The following is a 27,842-nucleotide window of genomic DNA, read 5'->3' as shown; positions in this document are numbered from 1 at the left end:
CATCTCTATTTATCACAATAGAGAGAACCTCCACATAGCAACTAAACAAGAGCGCCATAAACTCAGGCAGACTTATTATAGAATCATAGAATTTATTGTGCAGAAGGAGGCCATTCGGCCCATCGAGTGTGCACCGGCCCCTGGAAAGTCCCCGGTAACCCCACCTAACCTTTTGGACACTAAGAGGCAATTTAGCATGGCCAATCCACCTAACCTCCAGATCTTTGGACTTAGTGCAATTTGATTTTATGACACTTCTACATAAATGATCCAAACAAACACCATGGGCGGGATTCTCCGACCCCCCACGGGTCGGAGAATCGCCGGGAGGTGGCGTGAATCCCGCCCCTGCCAACTGCCGAATTCTCCGGCACCGGGGATTTGGCGGGGGCGGGAATCGCGCCGGTCGGGGGCCGTTGGCAGCGGTCCCCCTGGCGATATTCCGGCCCGCGATGGGCCGGGTTTTCGGCCAGTCCCGCTGGCGTATGTTATGACAGGTATTTACTGGCGGGACCTGGCTCCGCGGGCGGCCTCCAGGGTCCTCGGGGGGGCGTGGGGGGATCTGGCCCCGGGGGGGTGCCCCCATGGTGGCTGGCCCGTGATCGGAGCCCGCCGATCTGCGTACGGGCCTGTGCCGTGGGGGCACTCTATTCCTCCGCGACGGCTGGTGTAACAGTCCGCGATGGCCGCGCGGAGATGAACTCCCCCTGCACATGCGCTGGGATGACACCAGCACATGCTGGTGCCCCCGCACATGCGCCAACTTGCGCCGGCTGGCGGAGGCCCTTCGGCGCCGGTTGGCATGGCGCCAAGCCCCTTCCGCGCCCGCTGACGCGGCGCAAACCACTCCGGCCCCGGCCTAGCCCCTGAAGGTGCGGAGGATTCCGCACCTTTGGGGCGGCCCGACGCCGGAGTGGTTCACGCCAGTCCTTCGCGCCAGAGTTGCCAGCCCTGCCGGTTCGCGGAGAATCCCCGCCCCTGATACTTTTCATCATTATAAAATTGATACAATCATTGATAACTGTAGACTTCCGAACTACTGCTCATTTCCCTTTGAAAGCCAGGACTCAAGGGCAGATAAACAAGACTAAAAGCTAAATATCAGAACTGAGAGAATAAATACATCTACCATGTGTTCCATATCCAGAACATCGATCTTGCTGGATCGCAACACAAACTGAAAAATCAATGCAAAACAATTGAATAAAGCTGGTTCATGTAAACTAAGTCTCAAGATCTACAAAACTTCTGGCAAAGAATCAAGATTGTAAATAGTAAAAAAAAGCACAAAATTGAGGTTCCAGTGTAGTACAGTGGATTGAGCATATGGCAAAAATAAATAAGATTTCTCAACTTGCCTTGGTACCAGATCTTTCCCTAAGATAACAGACGTCACAAACTCCTTAGAGTATTCCATTGCATCACAGCTAAGGATTAAATTAGAAGATATATTAGAAAAGAACAATTAAACTGATTACTTACTCTAAGATGGAGACATGATCATGCAAAAAGACATTCAGCACCGAACATCAGCAGATCAAATAAAAACAGCAAAGGAAGTCACATTTACACAAACTCAAAAGCAGACCGCAGTAAATTGATATAAGACCATAAGACATAGGAGCGGATGTAAGGCCATTCGGCCCATCGAGTCCACTCCACCATTCAATCATGGCTGATTTCAACTCCATTTACCCGCTCTCTCTCCATAGCCCTTAATTCCTCGAGAAATATAAGATGTACATTTACATCTATTATGTACATTTTTCACATAAAACAAAATTAACATTTTCTTTCTTCTCCTCTCCTAAAGGCAATGATTCTTTCTGGGACATAATTACATGGCACAAAAAGCTCACAAGTAACTGGTCACATTCTTTGTGAGTGTAAGCTGTGGTCATCAACAGATTGATCTTGCGGCAATCACAGCAGACGCCAAAGCTGTCCGCATACAACATCCAAACAAGTACATTCCAGCAGGATTGGTAGTTAGAACTAAGATTATGGATCCTGACTAATGTGCCCCTAATCCAGAGATATTGAAGTCAGATTGTAATATCTGAAAAGTTAACCAAACCATAATGGAGCACACACTGGGACTGGGACAATTTGGTATTGAAGGTTCAGTATTACATCAGGTGGTGACTTAATGTACAAGGTTAAGGAGGAGTCAATAATATTTTAATTTAATATACACCTACCATAGTACACTACCATGTTAGTATTTCTGTGTTTTGGCAAAAAGAAATTTAATAAAGTAAATTCAATCAATCCAATTCATATTAGTAAACTTACAGAAACTACCACAACCAATAGAATAATGTTTATGGCTGAAAAGATTTGACATAGTGACCTAATGTGCAAGACAAAAAGCTTTGACATGTCTCCTTTTACAGCAATATCTCTGTACTACCAAGTGACTAGAACTATGAATCGTTTGTTAAACAAATCTTGAAAGAAGCCTCTTTTACATTGAAGGTCGTGATGATTGGTATAAATTGGAACTCAATTAATACTCCAATTAACCAAATCATTTGTTTACATTTTTTGTGTGAATCTTGTGTGAATTAAGATAAACAATATCAAGTCTTGGGCACAAAGCACTTTCTTAATGTCAGTGCTCAGTAGAATTTTTTCATAATGATGACTAAGCGAGAGTTACCGGTATTTAATTAAAACAGTAATTCCTCATCAAGTCCTTATTTCTCTGCCCAATGAATGTGCTTTTCGTACCAACCAGAGTAGGAATCTTCACCTGCCCATTTTCCATTTCTCACACTTGTCCAGTGGCCTGTTCAGGTTAACTTTGAATTTAGGTGTATGTGACTCCGGACCCACAGCAATATGGTTGACTCTTAATTGCCCTCCGAAATGGCTGAGTAAACTACTTAGTTGAAGGCAACTAGGGATGGACAATTAAATGCTGGCCCTGCCAGTGACGCCCACATCCCATGAAAGTGAACACGTGCGCAGAATCAACATCTGCAACTGTGTGTTTGGCCATCCTAGACATATCCGGTTGGTTAACAACTCCAGTGCAGTGATATCTATTTACAACATAACATATGCACTTACCTAAGAAGTCCTCCAGGTGGAGAGTACGCATAACAATGTAGAGTGGGGTACTGGGGTCTGAGCAGGAAAGAAAGAATAGCTGCAGTTCCAGCTCCTAAAGAATGTCCAACCACGATTAATCCATAATGTTTGGTCCCTTTTCCCTGGTGGTAAATAAGAGAAGCCTAAGCACAGGTTTTTCTTGGTTTTGCTGTTTACTATATTCACAAGTGGCACATACTCACAAACTTGTTCGATAGCAGTGGTAATGATGACTAAGCGAGAGTTACCGGTATTTAATTAAAACATTCAAATAATATCAATGACTATTTCATAACTGTCCATTGTTTAAAGTGCTTGATTTTCCAACTTCCGTACTTCCGTAATGGGCAGTAATTTCCGGTTCCATCAGCAGTGGGCATCATGGTGAGTGGGATCGAAAAATTCAGATGGTAGCCAAAATTCCATTTACCGTCAGCGTAAAATGGATTGCAATATTCCCCTCCCAACTTTCATTTAAAAAAAATAAAAATGTTTTATTAAGGTTTTCATAAAATATCAATAACAAAATGAAAAAGGAACCCAGCAGGGTTAAGTACAAAACACGGTCTAGAAAAGCAACCCTCCCTACCCCCCTCCCCCCTGTACATAAATAATAAATTAACATTAACACCCCGACTTATATACAACCCCTGGACCCTCCAGTGTAAATAACAGAAATAGAAATAAAGTAAAGTAACCCCCCCCCCCGCGTTGATGCTGCCATTGACCAATGTCTACCGTTCTACCAGGAAGTCTAAGAACGGTTGCCACTGCCTAAAGAACCCTTGTACCGACCCTCTCAAGGCAAATTTTACCCTCTCCAATTTAATGAACCCTGCCATATTGTTAATCCAGGATTCCACGCTTGGGGGCCTCGCATCCTTCCACTGAAGAAGAATCCTTCGCCGGGCTACCAGGGACGCAAAGGCCAGAATTCCGGCCTCTTTTGCCTCCTGCACTCCCGGCTCTTCTGCCACCCCAAATATTGCGAGCCCCCAGCCCGGTTGACCCTGGATCCTACCACCCTTGACACCGTCCTCGCTACGCCCTTCCAAAATTCCTCCAGCGCTGGGCATGTCCAGAACATATGGGTGTGATTTGCTGGGCTCCCTGAGCACCTAACACACCTGTCCTCACCCCCAAAAAAAACGGCTCATCCTTGTCCCAGTCATGTGTGCCGTGTGCAGCACCTTAAACTGTATGAGGCTGAGCCTCACGCACGATGAGGAAGAGTTCCCTCCCAACTTTCATGATGGCTTAGGTTACATGCCTCCCTATGTCTGCACATTCTCCACGAGTGTGCGTGGGTTTCCCCCGGGTGCTCCGGTTTCCTCCCACAGTCCAAAGATGTGCAGGTTTGGTGGATTGGCCATGATAAATTGCCCTTAGTGTCCAAAATTGCCCTTAGTGTTGGGTGGGGTTACTGGGTTATGGGGATAGGGTGGAGGTGTTGACCTTGGGTAGGGTGCTCTTTCCAAGAGCCGGTGCAGACTCGATGGGCCGAATGGCCTCCTTCTGCACTGTAAATTCTATGATAATCTATGATTAATCTGGAACAAAGGTTCAGCACAACATCGTGGGCCGAAGGGCCTGTTCTGTGCTGTATTTTTCTATGTTCTATGAACTCTAATGTCGACGCCAGTGGCTAATTAGGCCGGTGTGAACCATGACTGGATGTGTACCTGGTGAACTACACTTCACTCATGACTTTGACATTTGTACACAGAGCGGTTGCCTACCTTTCACCGTGCTTTTCTGACAGTTGCTCTGACTCCATGCCAAGGCTGCACATGCAAGACCAATGGGAAGGGAAATTGGAGATGGAAAGCACGTTTTCCACCTGGAAAGGAACCTGGACTGGGAGGGATGGTGAGGGGAGCGCAGTGAGACTAGCCAGGGGCAAGAAAGGAGTGGAAGGCACATGCTTGAAGGGGGGGGGACTGGAATTGGACAGGGACAAATGAGTGGGGGAGGGGTTGACTGGAACACAGGAGGAAAAGGGTAGACAGAGACACGTGGCTGGTGGTTCATAGAGGGGGAATAAGTCTGAGGCAAGATCCTAGTGCAGCACATCATGTAGTCAGGGCCAGAAAACAAAGGCAGTTCTGGAGCATTGCATACCATGCCACAAGGCTATGCCTGGAACATATATCTTGGTCACAATAAAGGCAGGGGATGGGCCCATCTGTGCTGTGTTGGTTGTGCACAGCATGGTGTGTGGTTGTGCACAGCATGGTGTGGAGGCATGGTCAGTCTCACACATTTTGGTCTTGTGGGTTGGAGGCTTGGTCTGGGATAGAGATAGCACAGTCACAGTCAGTGGACATATCTATAGCCTGTAAATGAGGAGCCGGTATGTAAGAGCAGGCACTCAATGGTCTAATTGGGGTGGGGAGGGGGGGATCTCAATAGGTCACTGTACATAAGGCCTCAAGATGGGGATGGGTGAGGTTAGCATAAGGCATCCACAGAAAATGGTTAAGGCACGGATGGGGATATCTGCAAGAATAATTATGGGCTCCATGTTTAAAGGGGGAGAATGGAGAGTGATTGGAGGGAGGGAAACTTGCAGGATTAGAGGAAGGTCTTGGATGGTGACATGGTTGGGAGGGGGGTGCTTAGAAGCTGATTTCATAATAGAAGCGGAGCAGCACCATTTTGATTGCCGATGCAATGATGCAGTTAACAAACAACCTTGAGAAAAAAAGTCAAGTGAGGGATTTGAAGGCTTGTGGGAGGAGTTGACTACTCGGAGTTAGACTCAGACTGCTTTCATTAGAAAGACGGAGGTTGGGGGTTGACCTGATAGAGGTCTACAAGATTATGAGGGGCATGGATAGAGTGGATGGGCAGGCACTCTTTCCCAGGGTGGAGCGGTCAGTCACCAGCGGGCATACGTTTAAGGTCCGTGGGGCAAAGTTTAGAGATGTGCGAGGCAGGTTTTTTACGCAGAAGGTGGTGAGTGCCTGGAACACGTTGCCAGGGGAGGTTGTGGAAGCAGATACATTAATGGCGTTCAAAAGGAATCTTGACAAACACATGGATAGGATGGGCATAGAGGGATACGGCACAAGGAAGTGCTGAGGGTTTTGGCAAAGGTTGTTCCTGTGCTGTATTGTTCTGTGTTCTTTGTACTCCATCTTTGGACTGATTCAGCACATGGAGAGCAAGGCTCAGCTGAGACATGTTAGGAAGACTCAAATGCTAACTGAAGGACTTGGGCAATTTTACTCATTGTGTGCATTCTTGCAAGAATTCATTACAGTTTGGGGTCAAATGTTTATTGTGTATGAATAATTGGTTGTCGAGTGATGAATGGTCCCTCGTAGAGGAACATGCAAAGGTCAGAAGTATCCAACTGTAAAGGGACCACAGCTAAAGAACACATACAAAATGCTCCAAAGACGCGTACGCATTGCAGCTGAGGTGCCCAGGATTTACACAGCTCAACAGTTACAGACATTACATTTGTACAAGGTTGGCTCCAGTCTAATTCGAAGGAGAGAGACTGACAGTGCTCGGAGGCTGATGTTTCCTGGCTATCTAGATCCAACCCCATTTGTGAATGCGTTGTCATGCCTAGGATGCTAGGGAATGGGAAACTCATCCTTGAGGCTGTCACAGCTGCAAGGGAAAATCTGGGGATGGAATGCCTGGAATGAGCACAGCCCAAAGGCATCACAATAGCTCCTCAGCTTGACAATGGAACGTGATCATCACATGTCAATCATGTCTCTGATAATGAAGCCACGAAGAGAAGTGCAGAATGGAGGCAGCAGGCAATGTTGCCTTTTTCATGCAACTGAGAAGTGGGCAGCACTGTAGCATTAGTGGTTAGCACTGTTGCTTCACAGCGCCAGGGTCCCAGGTTCGATTCGCAGCTTGGGTCACTGTCTGCGGAGTCTGCACATTCTCCCTGTGTCGGCGTGGGTTTCCTCCGGGTGCTCCGGTTTCCTCCCACAAGTCCTGAAAGACATGCTGTTAGGTGAATTGGACATTCTGAATTCTCGCTCTGTGTACCGAACAGGCACCGGAATGTGGCATGTAATGCGGAATGTAAGCCTATTTGTGACAATAAAGATTATTATTATTAAAAGAAGGGCCTGTCACCTTCAAGCAGGGCAAAGGGGAGAGCTTCACCTGAGGACCATGGGCCAGCGGGGTTTAATGAAGACCGAGAAACTGAGGACAGATCAATTCCACAGAGGTGTTTGGCAAGACCCAAGATGTACCGAAGACACCTCTCAAACTTGTAGATGAGAGAGAGAGAGACAGTGTTGTAGACGTTTTCTCTTGTAAAGTAATGTGGTGGCTCACACTTGCCACATTCATCGGGGGGTTCTGACAGGGAGGCCATCCATTGCCAATGGTTCTAAACGAGACCATTGCATTCAACCTTTTTGCAAATGGATCATTCCAGGTATCGACTGGGGACCACTACAGAATATCACAATCCTTCACTCATAAATACATCCAAGATATCACTGATGCCATATTTAGTAAGGCACACAATTTTGTCCAGTTCTCCCTGGATGAACCTAGCTAGACTGCCAGAGCAGTGGGATTTTCCGCATCTCCAGTTCCGCATGGGTGCACTGTACCATTAGCTACACACATGTGGTATTAAGAGATCCCTGGCTGCAGCAGCTACAATGATTCATCATTAAGAAAGGCTTCCACTCTCTCAATGTGCAATTGATCTGTAATCATCAAAAGCAGACAATGTAGATCTGTGTGAGTTACCCTGTGAGCTCGCACAAAATTTGGGCTAACTGAGATGTCCAATAAAGCCCTCATCTGCAAAACCACAGGTTCACGCTGGTGACTATGGGCGCCTCTTTTAAAAGCTCGAGACAAAACAGGGGACGCTGACAGGGACTTTTACACCAACAACAGGTTAACAACGCTTGAAGAGCTGACAGAAAGATTCCAGCTGACTGGGGGGCAACGAACCTAGGTACCTACAACCCAAAAACTTCCTATGAAGGGAAACAAAGACATACCATGACCACCATGGCAATCACTGCTGGAGGATCTGCTGGACGCGGACATCTTAGGGAAAGGGAACCGTGGTGACATGTACGGGTGATTGCTAAGTGGGGCCAACACGCAACTGGACGAGACAAGGGAGAAGTGGGAAGTGGACTTGGGTATGAAACAAGGTGGGGACTCTGGAGCAAAGCACTGCACAGGGTCAACTCCACCTCCACATGCGCAAGGCTATGCCTAATGCAGCTAAAAGTTGTAGACAGCGCCCACTTAACCAGAACCCGAATGAGCAGATTCTTCCAGGAGGTGGTGGATAGATGCGAATGGTGCTAAGGGGGCCTCGCGAATCACGGCCACATGTTCTGGTTTTGCCCCAGACTTGCAGGGTTCAGGACAGATCTGCCTTCTTTGAGGCAATGCCCAAGGTGGTGGGGATGAGGGTGGAGCCATGCCCAAGAGTGGTAGTCTTCAGGGTATCAGGACAGCCAGATCTCTTCATGGAAGGAGGGCCGACGGCCTTGCCTTTGCCTCCCTAATCGTCCGTCGGGGAATCCTGCTCGGCTGGCGGTCAGCAGCACCACCCAAAGCTGCAGACTGGCTGTCCGACCTGTTGGAATTTCTCCAAATGGAGTAAATTAAATTCGCCATCTGAGTCGGAAGACGGCTTCCACAAAACGTGGGAGCCATTCACCTGGTTGTTCCAAGACCTGTTTGTAGCCAACAACTAGGAAGCCAAAAATTAGGAGGGGTAGCCACAACACAATAAGGGGGATCAGGGACCATAATCGCAACTGAAAACACTGTAAGGAACAAAAGAAAAGGAAGGGGAAACTATGATGTATCTATGTAAATAGTCAAAATCGATCTATGAGTAAATTGTTATGGGCTTACTTCTTATATATGCTCTTGTTTAACTCCCACTTCTTGATCATATTTGTTTTTTTATACCAAAAACTCAATAAAAACATTTATTAACAAAGGCTGTGCAATTGATCTGTGGCGGCCATTTGGCGGCCACAGAGTGCTTCGGACGTGAGGTACAATATGGTTCATTCTGCAACACACTCCTTGATTGAGCAGACCATCGGCATGCTGAAGATGCGTTTCAGATGACTACACTGGTCAGGTGGTGCTCTCCAATACTCTCCCTAGAGGATTTCCCACATCATTGTGGTCTGCTGTGCTCTACACAATCTGACATTTTGAAGGGCGGGGGGGACGAGATGCCAGATAGAGGAGATGCACGTCTCGTCTAATGTGGAGGACGATGAAAAGGATGAGCTTGGACTACTGGTACTGGCCACAGAGTGAGTGGTCGCACTTTGGTGGCTCCCGCTCAAGGTGGATTTTTTCCAGACTTTTCCCTGCCCAAAGGGCAAAGTATTTGAGGGCAAAAGGTACAGGAGTGCCTGGGGGATATAATACTCCTCTGGTGTGGCTGGAGGATGGATTCTCAGACAAGTAATTGTGCAAGGAAGAAAGAGCAAATCGAGCAGGAGAGTCTTCATGGTGCGCTACAGGAAAAGATGGCGGAGGACAAGGGTGGAACGCGCTGTCTGCCCAGTGGTCGACGGAGCAGTTGGTAGAGTTCCTAAATAATAAGTTTCAGCAGAAGAGGAAAGAAGCCCTAGTAGTCCAACAAAGGTGGTGAAACCGCTGAGATCTGGGATCGAGCGAGTGGAGCAGAGGCTGGAATCCCAGCAGCTGACGATCCCGAAAGTGGAGGAGGCACTGGGGGAGCACGAGGAACAGTTGGCCTCGTTGGTGAGGGAGGTGGGAGTGATGTGGGAGAGCCAGAAGAGGCTGAGGGAGAAGGTGGAGGATCTGGAGAATCGCTCCAAGAGGCTAAACTTAAGGATTGTCAGGATGCCTGAAGGCACCAAAGGTGCGGAGGCCGTGGTGTATGTGGCAAGAATGCTGGAGGAATTGATGGGGGAGGGAGCCTTTGATCAGTCTCTGGAGATGGACCAAGCGCACAGGACGCTGAGGAGGTGGCCGCAGGCGGGCGGACTGCTGAGGATGATGGCCGTGCAGTTGCACCGCTTTCTGGACAAGGAGAAGCTCCTTTGAAGGGCGAGGCAGACCAGGATATGTACCGGGGAAGGGAGCGAGCTGTGGGTGTACCAGGACCTGGGTGCGGAACTGGTGAAGAGGAGGGCCGGGTTTAATTGGATTAAGGCTGCCCTCTTCGAAAAGGGGGTGAAGTTTGGGGTATTGTACCCGGCCCACCTGTGGGTGACGTTCCAGAGGCGACAGTTTTATTTTGACATGCCAGGGCTGATGGGAGTTTATGAAGGACAACGGACTGGGAGGAGTGTGAGGACATTGAACTTTAGAGGAGATTTGTGTGTTTTGTAAAGTGTTGGTACTGAGCATTCTGGGAGATGTTCTTTCGGGGAGCAACGCTGGTGAGTGTGCCTTTTGTTACTCTTTAGGGGTTGACGGTTGGGTTGGGTTGGTCGGGGAACTGCAGAGAGGAAGGGTGGTTGGAGGCCTTGGGCAGGAGCCACAATGCTAGCAGGACGGCCGAGTTAATGGGAGTGAAGTGGGGGGTTGCCAAGAGGAAGGCATGGAGAGAGGACCGTTGCTGACATGGGAAGTGATCGGTGACGGTAGACATCCGAGGACGGACCTGGAGGGTCACGTGATGTGGGTTGGCCTAGAAAGGGATATGGCCTCCCCGGCCAGGTTGGTCATGTGGAATGTGAGGGGGCTGAATGGGCCGATTAAACGGTTGCGTGTGTTCACACATCTGAGGAGTTTGAAGGCAGACTTGGCTTTTTTTGCAGGTGAAGCACCTGAAGCTAGGGGACCAACAAGATTGAGAAAGGGCTGGGTGGGGTAGGTGTTTCATTCGGGGCTGGATATCAAGACGGTGGGGGGGGGTGGCGGTGTTGTGTTCTTGTGTTCGAGGGGTGAGGGGTGGGGGGAAGAGTATTGTGGCCAATCCGGGGGGAGATATGTGATGGTGAGGGGGAAATTGGAAGTGATGCCAGTGGGTTGGGTGAAAGTTAGTGCCCCAAATTGGGAAAGTGTGGACTTTATTATGCGGGTGTTGGGGAAGATTTTGGACTTGGACTCGCATCGGTTGATTATGGGAGGGGGGGATTTTAACATGGTCATAGATCCGAGCTTGGACCGGTCGAGTCCCAAGTCGTCGAGGGTGTCGGCAGAGGTGAAGGAGCTGAGGGGATTTATGGAGTGCACGGGGTGGGGTGTGGATCTGTGGAGGTTTGGGAGGCTGAGGGCGAAGGAGTTTTCATACTTCTCCCACGTGCACTGGGTGTACTCCCGGGTTGATTTTTTTGTCTTGGACAAGGCATTGCTGGCGGGGGGGTGGACAGGAGTTATTCGGAGGCAGGGTTCTTGATGGAGAGGCAGATGCTCCGGATGGAGTTGGATTAGTTTTTACGGGGAAATCGGTGGGGCAGCTGTGGGGGGGCCAGAGGGGCAGTGTATGAGCCGGGGGAAAAGGTGAGCAGGATGTTGGCCCATCAGTTGAGAATGCCAAGAGGCAGCGAGGGATTTCGGTAGAGTTAGAGATAATGAGGGCAAGATGGTAATGGAGCCGGAGGGGGTGAATGGGGTGTTTGAGGCATTTTATAGGAGGCTCTAAGAGTTGGAGCCGCACAATCAGGGAGGAGGAGATGCGGCTGTTCCTGGATGGGTTAGAGTTTCCCAAAGTGGAGGAGGGGCTCGTTCAAGGGCTGGGGGCCCCATTTGGGCTGAGGGAGGTGATGGATAGTAGGGGACGATGCAGGCAGGGATGGTTCCAGGGCAGGAGGGGTTCCCGGGAGAGTTTTATAAGATGTTTGGGGCGGACTTGGGGCCACTGTTGGTGAGGGTGTATAATGAAGCAAGGGTGAGGGGGGAGCTCCCCCCTACATTGTCACAGGCTTCCATCTCTCCGATTTTAAGAAGGATAAGGATCCGAACTGGTTGGAGTGGGAGGGAGCCGTGGTGCGGGATATGAAGCGTAACTGGAAGGAGGGGCTGGGAGGGGAGATGAGGGCCGAGACTTTGGCAGAGGCCTTGCTGAGGGTTCATGCGTCCTCGTCATGTGCGAGGTTAAGCCTCATCCAGTTTAAGGTGGTGCATAGGGCTCATATGACGGTGGGGAGGATGAGTAGGTTCTTTGAGAGGGTAGAGGATAGGTATGGGCGGTGCGTGGGGGGCGCCACAAGTCACATCCACATGTTCTGGGCATGTCTGAGACTGAGGTGGTTTGGCAAGGGTTCCCCGACGTGATGTCCAAGGTCCTGGGTATGAAGGTGGTTCCAAGTCCAGAGGTGATAATATTTGGGGTATCGGAAGACCTAGGGGTCGAGGGGGTAAGAGAGGCTGATGTTTTGACCTTTGCCTCCCCGGTAGTTCGAAGGTCAAGTTTTCTTGGGTGGCGGGACTCGGAGTCACCAAAACAAGGAGTGTGGGTGAGTGACGTGGCAGAATTCCTGAGGCTGGAGAAGGTCAAGTTTGCTCTGAGGGGGTCGGCAGATGGGTTCATCCAAAGGTCGAAGCTATTTATTGATTTATTTAAAGAGGTTTGAGGGGTCAGCGAGGGGCCGGGGAGGGGGGGGGAGGGGATGTAAGGGGGTTAAAATGGGGAAGGCAGGATGTGGGGAACACATCCCCCCCACCGTACACTACTCTGGGAGGTGAGTAGTGAGTTTAAAAGCTCTTACCTTTACAGGAGCAGCCCTTTGGACTTCGGCGGCAGCGGTGCGCAGGGGCCTTCTGGGAGGTGAGTAGTGAGTTTAAAAGCTCTTACCTTTACAGGAGCAGCCCTTTGGATTTCGGCGGCAGCGGTGTGCAGGGGCCTTCTGGGAGGTGAGTAGTGTATTTAAAAAGCCTTACCTGGTCCCGTGTCTGTGCTTCTTTTCTGTTTTATTTGTTTTTATATAAGGCGGGAACCGGAAGTTCGACCTCTGGCAAGCCCCCCCCCCCCCCCCCCCCCCCCCAACCAATAAATTCTGGTGGAGAGGAAACCCGAGACACTACACGTGTAGTGTCTCCCACCCGCCCTCCTCCTCTAACCTAATAATAAGACCCATTGGTGTAAGGTAAGTGCCATATTATATTATTATATTATTAGCATTGTGCAGGTCAAGGATCGGAGGTGGAGGAGCAGTCTCTGTCAGCGAGAGAACCTGAGAACATCTCAGACACTCAGAAGGTAAGTAAGTGATTTTTACTTTTATACCTTTTTTCAAATTGTGTGTGTCGGGGGGAAACTGAAGTGACATCACAGAAAAGCTGTGACCTGAGTGGCTGGTTGGGATTCTAACCTAAATTTAAAAAAAAAAAAAAAATTTGAGTATTTGGGAACTAATTAAACATAATAACTTAATTATAATTTAGAGGATATCTAAGCCAGAGATCGGAGAATATTATAGTTAGCTATCGCATTTCTATCAGAAATCTAGTGCTAGGAAACAGATAGTTGACAGTAACTTTGCAATTTTAAAAAAAAGTATTAAAAAAAAAAGACAAATTTTAATTTTAATTAATTGACGCAATGTCAGTTAGAGGGGTGCTGTGCTCTGACTGTGAGATGTGGCCGGTCCGGGAGGCTTCCAGCGTCCCGGATGGCTTCATCTGCAGAAAGTGCACCCAACTGCAGCTCCTCACAGACCGCATGGTTCGGTTGGAGCAGCAATTGGATGCACTTAGGAGCATGCAGGTGGCGGAAAGCGTCATAGATCGCAGTTATGTAAATGTGGTCACACCCAAGGTGCAGGCAGAGAAATGGGTGACCACCAGAAAGGGCAGGCAGTCAGTGCAGGAATCCCCTGTGGTTGTCCCCCTCTCGAACAGATATACCCCTTTGGATACTGTCGGGGGGGATAGCCTATCAGGGGAAAACAGCAGCAGCCAGAGCAGTGGCACCACGGCTGGCTCTGATGTTCAGAAGGGAGGGTCAAAGCGCAGAAGAGTAATAGTAATAGGGGACTCTATAGTCAGGGGCACAGATAGGCGCTTCTGTGGACGTGAAAGAGACTCCAGGATGGAATGTTGCCTCCCTGGTGCCAGGGTCCAGGATGTCTCCGAACGGGTAGAGGGAATCCTGAAGGGGGAGGGCAAACAGGCAGAGGTCGTTGTACATATTGGTACTAACGACATAGGCAGGAAGGGGCATGAGGTCCTGCAGCAGGAGTTCAGGGAGCTAGGCAGAAAGTTAAAAGACAGGACCTCAAGGGTTGTAATCTCGGGATTACTCCCTGTGCCACGTGCCAGTGAGGCTAGAAATAGGAAGATAGAGCAGACAAACACGTGGCTAAACAGCTGGTGTAGGAGGGAGGGTTTCCGTTATCTGGACCACTGGGAGCTCTTCCGGGGCAGGTGTGACCTGTATAGGATGGACGGGTTGCATCTAAACCGGAGAGGCATAAATATCCTGGCCGTGAGGTTTGCTAGTGTCACACGGGAGGGTTTAAACTAGTATGGCAGGGGGGTGGGCACGGGAGCAATAGGTCAGAAGGTGAGAGCATTGAGGGAGAACTAGGGAATAGGGACAGTGTGGCTCTGAGGCAGAGCAGACGGGGAGAAGTTGCTGAACACAGCGGGTCTGGTGGCCTGAAGTGCATATGTTTTAATGCAAGGAGCATTACGGGTAAGGCAGATGAACTTAGAGCTTGGATTACTACTTGGAACTATGATGTTGTTGCCATTACAGAGACCTGGTTGAGGGAAGGGCAGGATTGGCAGCTAAACGTTCCAGGATTTAGATGTTTCAGGCGGGATAGAGGGGGATGTAAAAGGGGAGGCGGAGTTGCGCTACTTGTTCGGGAGAATATCACAGCTATACTGCGAGAGGACACCTCCGAGGGCAGTGAGGCTATATGGGTAGAAATCAGGAATAAGAAGGGTGCAGTCACAATGTTGGGGGTATACTACAGGCCTCCCAACAGCCAGCGGGAGATGGAGGAGCAGATAGGTAGACAGATTTTGGAAAAGAGTAAAAACAACAGGGTTGTGGTGATGGGAGACTTCAACTTCCCCAATATTGACTGGGACTCACTTAGTGCCAGGGGCTTAGACGGGGCGGAGTTTGTAAGGAGCATCCAGGAGGGCTTCTTAAAACAATATGTAAACAGTCCAACTAGGGAAGGGGCGGTACTGGACCTGGTATTGGGGAATGAGCCCGGCCAGGTGGTAGATGTTTCAGTAGGGGAGCATTTCGGTAACAGTGACCACAATTCAGTAAGTTTTAAAGTACTGGTGGACAAGGATAAGAGTGGTCCGAGGATGAATGTGCTAAATTGGGGGAAGGCTAATTATAACAATATTAGGCGGGAACTGAAGAACATAGATTGGGGGCGGATGTTTGAGGGCAAATCAACATCTGACATGTGGGAGGCTTTCAAGTGTCAGTTGAAAGGAATACAGGACAGGCATGTTCCTGTGAGGAAGAAAGATAAATACGGCAATTTTCGGGAACCTTGGATGACGAGTGATATTGTAGGCCTCGTCAAAAAGAAAAAGGAGGCATTTGTCAGGGCTAAAAGGCTGGGAACAGACGAAGCCTGTGTGGCATATAAGGAAAGTAGGAAGGAACTTAAGCAAGGAGTCAGGAGGGCTAGAAGGGGTCATGAAAAGTCATTGGCAAATAGGGTTAAGGAAAATCCCAAGGCTTTTTACACGTACATAAAAAGCAAGAGGGTAGCCAGGGAAAGGGTTGGCCCACTGAAGGATAGGCAAGGGAATCTATGTGTGGAGCCAGAGGAAATGGGCGAGGTACTAAATGAATACTTTGCATCAGTATTCACCAAAGAGAAGGAATTGGTAGATGTTGAGTCTGGAGAAGGGGGTGTAGATAGCCTGGGTCACATTGTGATCCAAAAAGACGAGGTGTTGGGTGTCTTAAAAAATATTAAGGTAGATAAGTCCCCAGGGCCGGATGGGATCTACCCCAGAATACTGAAGGAGGCTGGAGAGGAAATTGCTGAGGCCTTGACAGAAATCTTTGGATCCTCGCTGTCTTCAGGGGATGTCCCGGAGGACTGGAGAATAGCCAATGTTGTTCCTCTGTTTAAGAAGGGTAGCAAGGATAATCCCGGGAACTACAGGCCGGTGAGCCTTACTTCAGTGGTAGGGAAATTACTGGAGAGAATTCTTCGAGACAGGATCTACTCCCATTTGGAAGCAAATGGACGTATTAGTGAGAGGCAGCACGGTTTTGTGAAGGGAAGGTCGTGTCTCACTAACTTGATAGAGTTTTTCGAGGAGGTCACTAAGATGATTGATGCAGGTAGGGCAGTAGATGTTGTCTATATGGACTTCAGTAAGGCCTTTGACAAGGTCCCTCATGGTAGACTAGTACAAAAGGTGAAGTCACACGGGATCAGGGGTGAACTGGCAAGGTGGATACAGAACTGGCTAGGCCATAGAAGGCAGAGGGTAGCAATGGAGGGATGCTTTTCTCATTGGAGGGCTGTGACCAGTGGTGTTCCACAGGGATCAGTGCTGGGACCTTTGCTCTTTGTAATATATATAAATGATTTGGAGGAAAATGTAACTGGTCTGATTAGTAAGTTTGCAGACGACACAAAGGTTGGTGGAATTGCGGATAGCGATGAGGACTGTCTGAGGATACAGCAGGATTTAGATTGTCTGGAGACTTGGGCGGAGAGATGGCAGATGGAGTTTAATCCGGACAAATGTGAGGTAATGCATTTTGGAAGGGCTAATGCAGGTAGGGAATATACAGTGAATGGTAAAACCCTCAAGAGTATTGAAAGTCAAAGAGATCTAGGAGTACAGGTCCACAGGTCATTGAAAGGGGCAACACAGGTAGAGAAGGTAGTCAAGAAGGCATACGGCATGCTTGCCTTCATTGGCCGGGGCATTGAGTATAAGAATTGGCAAGTCATGTTGCAGCTGTATAGAACCTTAGTTAGGCCACACTTGGAGTATAGTGTTCAATTCTGGTCGCCACACTACCAGAAGGATGTGGAGGCTTTAGAGAGGGTGCAGAAGAGATTTACCAGAATGTTGCCTGGTATGGAGGGCATAAGCTATGAGGAGCGATTGAATAAACTCGGTTTGTTCTCACTGGAACGAAGGAGGTTGAGGGGCGACCTGATAGAGGTATACAAAATTATGAGGGGCATAGACAGAGTGGATAGTCAGAGGCTTTTCCCCAGGGTAGAGGGGTCAATTACTAGGGGGCATAGGTTTAAGGTGAGAGGGGCAAAGTTTAGAGTAGATGTACGAGGCAAGTTTTTTACGCAGAGGGTAGTGGGTGCCTGGAACTCACTACCGGAGGAGGTAGTGGAAGCAGGGATGATAGGGACATTTAAGGGGCATCTTGACAAATATATGAATAGGATGGGAATAGAAGGATACGGACCCAGGAAGTGTAGAAGATTGTAGTTTAGTCGGGCAGTATGGTCGGCAAGGGCTTGGAGGGCCGAAGGGCCTGTTCCTGTGCTGTACATTTCTTTGTTCTTTGTCTTTGGTTGGTGCCAGGGGAGCAGGTGGGGTTTGGTTTTTGGCTGTTTACAGAATTGTTTTGTTGTTCTTCTGATTTTTCTTTTGTATATGTGAAAATGCCTTGAATAAAATATTTTAAAAATAGGGATGAGCTTGATGAGGGTGAGAATGCTGACGTCCCAGAGGAAGAGGCCATAGCACAGGCCAGACGTATCCATGAGAACACAACGTCCCAGGCCGATGAAGACAACCAGCTCATACAAGCCTCTTTCACCTGTGCCCTCCATGGAGCTTCGACATGAACACCTCCTTTGCTATCATCAGCATCTCAATGAAGGACATCAACCTCAAAATGAGTAGTGCTTCTAAGGCTAGGCAGCCTATGGAACGTGTGGCTATTCTGTTATGGGATAAGAACTACACCAACACTCACTGAAGTAGACAATGGTGCAGTCTTCTCAAGCATCATACCGACATTTCACTGCCTACAGTACCCTTCAAGAGGTAGAAACACCACTGAAACCTAAGTGCACACATGGCATTATGCCTGGAACATTGCAAGGTGCATAAAGAAACACAACCATCCAACACAATTCTCACTGGACTGTCGGAGGACTGACTGAATTCGGACTGTGGCATTTCTCCACAGGCCATTCCTCATGCAAGAATAATGTTCTGGCCTTATCCTCATACGGACTCTCCAGCATGAGATCGTTCTTTCGAACTCTGTGATCTGTTACTCTCAAGTTATGGATGCAAATTTATGAGTCAGGTCACATCGGTGCACACAGAGAGAGCTTCAGGCAGCCTGGTCTGATTATTGACAAGCACTCATAACCCAGCCTTCATCTGGAGCTACCCAGGTTCACATCCAGCATTGCCTTGGCATCTGGATGTGAAGTGGCCCAGTCAACCTCGACACAGCTTTTAAGCATTACTTAGTAACTCGTTGGTAATAAAGCACACACATCAGATGTACCAGAGATTCACTGTTCACATTTGAAACCTCCACATTTTCATTCCAGCAGTTTAAGATATACATGAGGAAGCCTGAGACATTGATGGCATTATCATGATCAGATAACCATGTCAGAGATTCAGTAAAGCCACACTAGCTAGACCTTCAGGTGCAAACCAGCACTCTCCCATTTAATACACCAGCATCATGATGCTAGACACACACCTCTAATCTTGCATAGTCCTGTCCGTCTAGTAGACATCTCAGGAGTCTAGTGGATCTACCTAGTGCTACCTGGGTCCAGAGCTCTGCATCATGCAGGTGGAGAGTGGAAACAACTACAAGGGTGATGTCTGGCCAGAAACACGATCACAATCACAAACTGCAAGTTACCATGAATATCTAAGGTCCCCGACATTTACTTGACATGTAACCCACACCTAAATTGAAAAATACACTGCGTTAGGATGACTCCAAAGTGGGTCACCATGAAAATCTATAGCATCCACAGAGAACAGACTTCAGTGCAGTAGCATCAGGAGAATAATCAAACATAAAAATTCTATACTCATGAGGTCACATTTGATCTTCTGATGCATGTTTAAAATATGTATTGTCCAACTGCCACGTTAATAAAGGAACTGGTATTTTCAGGTCGCTGCTGTGGATATAAAGGCAAATCACTGTACTGCGATCATGCAAAACACCATAAACTTGAGGGGAAAAACAGGAGATTAGTGAGGAGGGGATGAGCAGGGGCAATCAGATAGAAAATGGACGGATTCCTCCATCCACGGTTCTAATCTGCTGATGGCCTCTGACAACCCTGCCTGTTGCTGAAGCTGCAACATCTCTGAGGGCCGATTCCAGAGGCTTGCCAACAAACTCAGACTCAGCAGGAGTCTGACCTCCGGCAGTCCTTCGAGAACCAGTGACCTGGCTGTCACTGTCTTTGCCTGCTGTGGATTCAATTTCAGTGCTGTGCTCAGCGGGTGGTGACCCCAAGGGTGCTCTAAAACTAGGTTCCACCAAGGTACATGTCTCTGAGCTGGTGGAGGGTGCAGGTGAAGGAAGCTACTGCCTGCTTCTCGAAGGGGGTGAGTGGCCTGAGCTCCAGCATTCCCCCACCTTAGTCTGGGATCTCTCCCTCTTGTTGCAGGTGACCTTGTGCTGCAGAAAGACAGTTGGACAGACGGATTCCAGAAAGGAGATGACAAGCATGCAAGCTTTCGGTGAGCATGTGTTGAGTGGATTAAGTAAGCGTTGAAGAAACGAGATGAAGACGCAAAAGCGTGCGAGAGAGTCAGTGATGATATCCCACGTGCTGCGTGTACAAGATCCCTGTGGACTGTAAGCCTGTAAATGCCTGGTGTTGACGAATGTGATATAAAATAGTTACTTTAGAGATATTAGTTAATGTAATGTAGAAATAAGCCACTTTGATTCTGGTTAGTTCATAGACAAAGGATTTTAGACCGCATGGAAAAAGCAGGAAGAGGTGTGTCTACGAGAGTGATGCTGGATTGATAGGGCCGGAGAAAGGGATTGGAAGTGAGCCAATCAGAATAGATCAAACAGGTCAGGAGGGACATAGGATGACCTATGGGCGTCAAGTATGTGAAACTTGATGCCATTTGAATGTATCAGTACGGAGCTCTTTGTCTGAGACACACTTAGTCCCGGAGCTGCAGAGAGCAACATGTTATCTGTATCACTGTGGACTAGGTTTGGCTTGCAAGCTGAATAAAATAACTAATGTTATACCTGCAAATCCATCTCGACTTTTATTGAGGCCAGACTGATGGGTAAAGAAATTTGGGATTCAACATTTGGTGCCGAAACCCGGGATTTCTCATGGCGATCCTGATCCAACTGCGAAATCAGAATTAGACTGATTATGAACAGGAGGATGGGGAATAAAGGGCCCTCAATGTAGAACTGGAAAACTACCGCGCATTGATTGTTCCCCTCTTCTTATCGTCTGATTAGTCTGGTCACTCGCGGTTGGCACAGAAAGACCGCCTCGACGAAATCACAGGTCAGTCTGGGGATTAGCAATTTAACTGATGGGATTTCATATTGTTGATTCGGCTTGGGTTAGGGTTTTGGGTTGATGTGACATCTCAAATGATGATTCAATTCCAAGTATAAGGGTTCAGAGGCTGATGGGACTTCAGTAGTGAAGGTTCAGTCTATTATATGGGTTCAGGGGCTGATGGGACTTCAGTAGTGAAGGTTCAGTCCAGTATAACTGTTTTTAAATCTGAAGATGGTTCAACTCCATGTGTGAGTTCTGATTCGGCTTGGGTTAGGCTTTGGGTTGATGGGACATTTGAAATTGAAGATGGTTCAACTCTATGTGTGAGTGTTTTAAATATATAGTTGATTAAGCTAAAATTGTACCCTTGGACTGTGGTGGCAAAAAACGCAGTTCCGAGGACTAGTTGAGATTGTGGGGAATGCTGCATATTGGTTGAAGCAGAAGTCTCTCAAAGGGTTAACAGCAGCAGGCAAAATCAAAAGACAGACAGTGCTTCTCACTCAGGCTTTGAGATAACAGCAGCAGCCTGTAGTGTAATCGGATACCTTTCCTTTGAGTCAGTGAACACCAGCAAAGTTACGTTTTGAATTAATTAAAGGAAACCAGTGGGTTTCTCCACTTCTTTGATAAAAGTTATTATTTTCGAAAGCAATTGATTGAAATTGCCAGAATCTTAAGTTTTGCTTACTTGAAATAATGTTTATCTCATTTTATCAGGAGATTAATGGAAACTTAAAGGAGGTCACGGACAGCATTTTTAAAAAGTGTAAATCTGGAGATGATAGTTGATTTTGCCAACATTTATGTGAATGTTAAAGAGAAAAAAAAACTTGTTAAAAGAAAAATTGTTAAGATAAAGAAATAATTAAGTTGTAAATGTTATACAAGTTTGTGTTAAGCAAATCGTAAATTTAGTTCTGAGTTGAGATCAGAGCTAAGCTTGCAAGTTGCAGTAATTCAATTTGAATTTTCAAACATTTTTAAGTTTATAAAAAAAAAAAGCGCAAGTAGAGACAGGAAAGACGCGGGTCAAACAAGAGATGAGCTACGTAGTTCAATGGCTGGCCTTGAATTGACAGAAAAAGAAAAATTCAATAATTTGGAAAAGTCATTAAAAGTTCCGTCTGCACCTGTAGCATGGTCTGCACTCATTCCAGAACCACCAGAGTATAATAATATATACCCAGTCATTGCTCCCCAGATTCCAAATATGCCAGTAACTCAAGCCCTTTTGGGTGATAGTGTGGGTCCTGATTTACCAACTTCACGACCAGTGGAACAAGAGGAGCTCTGTCCCACAAGCCCAGTTAGCTCTAGGACAAGATCTCGGACAGCGAGAGAGGGGCTTGACCCTCACCAGAAACAATTAAGCATATCACCTAAGTATCTCCAAACTAAGGAGAAACCACAAGATTCGGGAACAAAGGAAACTGAAACAACTTCTTTTGAAGAGAAAGAATTCCCCCTAGTGACAGGGAGAGACGTTGAAGTCATGGAACAACCAGGGGAAATAGCCAGAGTGCCCCCTGGTGACATTCGGAGACAGTTACCGATTAGGAAGATGCGAAACCCTGACGCAGTGACTGCGGGAGCGAACCCCACGATAGACGTTTACTTCCCATGGACACCCAGTGAGATGATGGCTATTATGTCTACAATCCCAGATAGAAAAAAATCTCCTGCTGCCTTCGTGGATTCCTTGAGAACTACCATCTCAATTTATCAAGCTGATTCAAGGGACCTCTGGGCCCAAGTCCAGCAGATTTTAACCCCAGCAGAGTACCGCAATTATCTTAACCACCTGAATTATGCTAGTCATGCCGCACTTCAGCAGGCCTATGCGTTAGACGACGATCGAAGGACACAGATCCTGAATGCGTTGAATAGCACATTTCAAAGGCCCATAAATCTTTCTGTTATCTTAGACCTAAAACCTAAGAAGATTGAAGAGCCAGAGGAATCTCTGGAGCGTTTTAATGAAATCTACCGTGGGCAGTCAGGCGACTTGCTGTATCAAAATGGTCAGAATTCCTCTCAATATTGTGCTATGTTAATGCATTGCCTACCACCTTCTGTGGTTACTGCTGTGAAATGTAATAACATGAATTGGACAGAGAACGACCCTTCCCAGATGGCAAGGGCAGTCAGATTTTATTGGAAGGAGGGTGTAGGCCAAGAAGGAGGCTCAGTTACAAAGGTTAAGACTGAGTATGTAATGAAAAAGGATGATTGGCGATCCCAACAAGCGGCAGAAATGGTAGTTTATCAGCAGGAGCCCCAATATTGTGACTTTGGGTGGGTGGATCAGCGAGGAGGAGGATACCAAACCCACCCAAAGGGACCCTCAGCTCCTTTTTATGGCCCACCGAACGCATCAACAGCTTTACAACCGCAGCCCCCTCTGAGGGGCCATTGGTCTACTGGAAGAAGAGGACGAGGCAGATATAGAGGGAGCAATGCATGTTTTAACTGCGGCCGTGCAGATCACTGGCAACAGGAATGCCCCTTTAAAAGACAGGACAGGTGTGTGAGTATCCTATTTCTGAACCTGTGACAGTCACTTACGAGAATAAGTCTACAGAGCATCAGTTTGTAGTGACTACTGGATTGGACTGTAACTTGTTGGCCCGAGATTTACTGTGTATCTTCCAGCTACAGCTAGAGCGGAGATGAGGGGGTAACGGTTACATCATGGAGGATGAGACAACAGTGCTATATTTCTATCACCCCCCAGTGGTGGACATTAGACGTTGAACAGTCACTGCATCACGTTACCCTGGCCTATGACAGAACTGGACGAAACAGGGAGTTGGAGGACAAATACCGGCCATTACTTGAGACCGAATGGCCAGTCAAGGTTACAGCCACAGTCATGGGAAAAGAAGGTACAGCCGATTTTGTTACAATATCACCACAGTTATGGCCACAGTCAGCTTCGGTAAGCCCTCATATTACACGTCAGGTCCACGACCAGTACCATGCCAGGGATATGGGGCGAATGGTCAGGAGGGCAGTGGATCATTCGGATCCAACAGAGTACGCACTTCAAGTCATGCCGGACGGCACTGCCATAAAATATTTTGAGGTCCCTGAAACAATTAACACTCGACTGCAGCATCACTGGGGACATGATGTGTTGGAATATGTCAATCCACAGGTCTGGGCGGAATACCCATCACAAGTGGGAAAGACAAATGTTACACCTATAAAGGTAATGATTAAGGATCATGTAAAGCTACCTTCCATTTGGCAATACCCCCTGAGATCCCAAGCTGCTCCGTCTATAGACAAATTAATTCAAGAGCTGTTGCAACAGGGTATTTTTGTCCCTTGCCAATCAGAATGTAACACCCCCATACATGCTGTGGCTAAACCAGCCAAACCAGACCAGTACCGATTAGTACAGGATTTACGTTCAATCAATGCCATCGCATAGCCGTTACATGCTCTCACCCTCCAACAGGATATTACGGTGTATAGCTCCCACTCGGTCATCGCACTACTGTGGCAACTGCAGACTCAGCATCTTACCGCAGCTCGTCAGAATAGGTATGAGGTATACCTTTTGAACAATCCACGTCTGACATTTAAACACTGTACCACTATCAATCCAGCCTGTTTTCTTAGCGGTCCCCCTGTCCATGAGGACGCGCCTGGTCACGACTGTTTAGCCTTGATTCAGGAAACTACAACAATAAGGGACGATCTGAGTGATATTCCGTTAGAACAACCTGACATGATTATGTATGTTGATGGCAGTGCATTAGTAAGCCCCACTGGCCGGAGACTGTCCGGTTATGCAATCATAGATCAGGATGGTCTGATTCTAGAAGCAGCAGCTTTCCAGACCCCTTACTCAGCACAACAAGCCAAACTTTTTGCCCTCACCCGTGCATGTATACTTGGGGGAGATCGCCGGGTAAATATCTACACTGACTCCCGATATGCTTTCGGGGTAGTTCATGACTTCGGACAACTCTGGAAGAATAGGGGATTCCTTACCTCGGCAGGCACAGAAATATCCAACCGGGGTTTAGTTAATGACTTACTGCAGGCCCTCCTTATGCCCGCGCAGATTTCCGTTATTAAATGCGCTGCCCACACGAATGGTACAACCCCAGTTGACGTTGGTAATGAACGAGCAGATTGTGCAGCGCGAACAGCCGCGCAAATTCAGCAAGTGATGGTGCCTAAGATGTTAAGTCAGACTAAACGATCTACTATAAATATGTCTGCTTCTGACAAGTCAATGCCAACCATCCAAGACGTCATAAGGTTACAGGAGGACGCTCCTGAGAGTGATAAACAAATGTGGAAACGGTTAGGTTGTACATATGATTCTGTTTCCTCTTTATGGACCACGCCTGCACATCAGACTTGTATGTCCGATGTACTGGCTTTATGGGTCATTGAATGTGTACACTTTGCAACTCATTGTGGGGCTCGAGGGACTAGTGATTTGTTGCTGGATACTTGGTGGCACCCTAAAATGCAGGGGTTGGCCCAAAGTATCAGTAATCGGTGTTTGATTTGTCAGCAATATAACACCGGAAAAGGTATCCCTTGTGGGATGGGGCAAACCCCGTTGCCTAGTGGTCCCTTTGAGACGCTCCAAATGGATTACATTGAGTTGGAAAGGTGTCAATGTTATAAATATGTTTTGGTCATTGTGGATGTGTTCAGCAGATGGGTCGAGGCGTATCCGACTATCGATAATAAAGCTGCTACTGTGGTTAAAGTCTTGATGCGGGAAATCATTCCCCGGTACGGTATACCAGCTCAGTTAAGTTCTGATAATGCGCCTCATTTTATTGGACAAATTAACAAGGAGTTTTGCTCCTAGTTGGGCATGCGCCAGCAGTTACACTGTGCTTATAGACCGCAGGCGGCCGGGTTGGTTGAGAGACACAATCAGACCCTCAAAACTAAATTGGCTAAATTAAGAGAAGACACGGGACTGACATGGCTTAAGTTGCTCCCCGTTGCCCTCTTCCAGCTGCGGGTTACACCTGCGGGACCAGCCCGGCTCTCTCCCGCCGAGATTCTTTATGGCAGGCCTCTTAGAACTCCCTGGAGCCTGCAGGTTCCCAGACTGGTTCAGTTTCATCAGATGACTGAAGAGATGACCACCTATGTTCTAGCCCTCACGCAAGTGCTCAAGGAACTCCATGGCCAGGTCCGCGCGGCTCACCAGCCATCGCCCCCAGTACCTAGCTCACTTTCAGTCCAGCCCGGTAGTTATGTCATGGTCAAAAATTGGACTAGGAAGGGGTCAGAGCCGCGATGGGACGGGCCCTTCCAAGTTCTCCTTACCACCCCCACAGCAGTTAAAGTGGAGGGGCGAAGTGCTTGGGTCCACCTACATCACTGTAAATTGAGTCCATCTCCACTACTGTAAAAGGTCGGATACTAACCTGCCTCCCTTCTCCAGTGCTATTTTACAGGTGTGGAGCATGATGGAGTGGCTACGCATCGTCTGTATGATATTTGGCCTCACTTCGCTTGGCGTGTTATTGGCGATGGACATGGAAAAGGGGAATATTATGTATCTGTGTAGCCCCAACCAATCTACAAGGATACATCACCTATGCAAAGGTGATGTTCTTCGCTGCCCCCATATACGAGGACATGGTATCGACTCATGGAAGGTCATCAAAGTTAAGGAGAATGCAGGAGTCATGAAGCAGTTGCACCGGTCCCGGCGATGGGAAGGGAACATTATAAGGACATTGCCTTGTTTTTGGAATACATGTAAATTCGATTTTGGATGTGTTAAGAGTGGTGCAATAAAGGTAACATCAGGCTGTCAGAAGAGCGTAGGAAGAGGCTATGAGAAAGTGAAAGGGACTAGAGAGAGGATGGGGCGTATGAGAAGGGAAGTACAGCTAGAACGTAGGTTACCGGCAGATACACTTAAGTTAGTAAAAGGCCAAACTGAGGGAAACCCGGGTAGTATGAATCTCTTCTACCAGATTTACCACCGCTTGTATGGACAGGGACGGGTTGTCTGCTACCCGAACCCCGCAGCGGTGTCTAGGTTATTTTCTGTTTCACCGCTTTGGGGCACTCCCCAAACGGTGGTTCATTGTCAGCATTCCGAGCCACTGCCCGAGCAGGTCACTCTTCCTTACGATCCGGGTTCAGCACCACTGGCTATTTGCCTTCCCCTTCCTCGGGATAATTCCCATTCACAGTACGATAGGCTGCGACGGTGGAGGGCGTACATACCTAGCCACTTCACTCCCAATAGGGATTCCCGGTCGTACGAGAATTGCTTCAGCAGTGAAGGATACAGCTGTTTGCTGGTAGAGGTGGACACAAATATAACATGTCTGTTCCCCACCTGTACGGACAGGAGGTGCCATATCACCCAGGCGTCTGGCCAATGCATTTGTTACACCACTTGCGTTCCATTGAACGCCGGCCTCCAGCTCCTTTGTGGCTGGGCGAATGTCTCTCATATCTCTGTTGAGACTAGGGCTTTCCGCATTGCTAGGCGGCCCGAATGGGCGTTTCAAAGTTGGATAAACTGGGCTACTGGGGGGTCCTTACGCAACCGATATGATGATTGTGATGCTAGCCTGCACACGGAGCAAGGATACTACTTTTTATTTAATGGTACAGCGACCAACGTTTTGTCACCCCCATTTCCCCGCCGAATTGCTATAGGGACTCTAGTCCCTACCACAGTCCCCTGCCCTTCGGCGTGGAAGCTGCATAATCAGTTAGCACGCCGGGCAGTCTCTGCTGAATTTTGCGAGAACTGGAAAAAACCTCAGGTTCTTGCACCCAACCGGGGCCACTCAGCCGGGTGGGGGATTCTGAGCGTATTGACACTGGGAGGTGTGGGGGGGTTCCTTGGCTGTCAGTGATAGGAATTATTTTATTTGCGGCCTTACCATCTTGGGAAATGAAACCTTGGGAGCCCTCGGGGCAATAACCAAGGAGTTGTCTCAGCTACGGTTGTTTGCAATGCAGAACCGGTATGCTCTTGACTATCTTCTGGCCCGTGAGGGTGGGGTATGCGCCATAGTGCAGGGCAAGTGTATCATGGGAGTTCAAGACTTGACCGCTAACATCACTAAATTTATGGATCGCATACGGGATCACTTGGACGGGAGGCAGGATCCTGGCTCTTGGGGTAACTGGGGATTTGGAGGTTGGAAGGACTGGTTGATAAATATGGCCATGTATTTAGTAGTAGCTATCGGCTGCATCTTTGTGGGCCTGGCCATCCTTAAATGTGTGATGGGTAGAATGCGGGGTGCACTGGATCAGATCAACGCCCCAAAGAAATTTAACTGTTAAAATCCATGAGGGTGAAGC

The 27,842-nt window shown here is 48.0% G+C and overlaps 1 protein-coding gene across 1 annotated transcript in view; it reads right to left on the bottom strand.

Annotated features, from left to right (window-relative positions):
• Positions 1-1,358: 1,358 nt before the first annotated feature.
• The window catches only part of LOC140407278 (diacylglycerol lipase-alpha-like), a gene marked incomplete at both ends in the record, with an annotated part of 45,483 nt that continues 18,999 nt past the window's right edge, over positions 1,359-27,842 (bottom strand). The window contains 2 exons of the mRNA XM_072494890.1: positions 1,359-1,427; positions 3,076-3,218. Coding sequence (XP_072350991.1) covers positions 1,359-1,427; positions 3,076-3,218 — 212 coding nt within the window. The remainder of the gene's footprint in view (positions 1,428-3,075; positions 3,219-27,842) is intronic.

This window comes from Scyliorhinus torazame, unplaced genomic scaffold (genome assembly GCF_047496885.1).
Source record: "Scyliorhinus torazame isolate Kashiwa2021f unplaced genomic scaffold, sScyTor2.1 scaffold_1425, whole genome shotgun sequence".
Classification (NCBI taxonomy): Eukaryota; Metazoa; Chordata; class Chondrichthyes; order Carcharhiniformes; family Scyliorhinidae; genus Scyliorhinus; species Scyliorhinus torazame.
The sequence above is the reverse complement of the archived record's forward strand: the minus strand, read 5'-3'. Positions and strand labels throughout refer to the sequence as shown.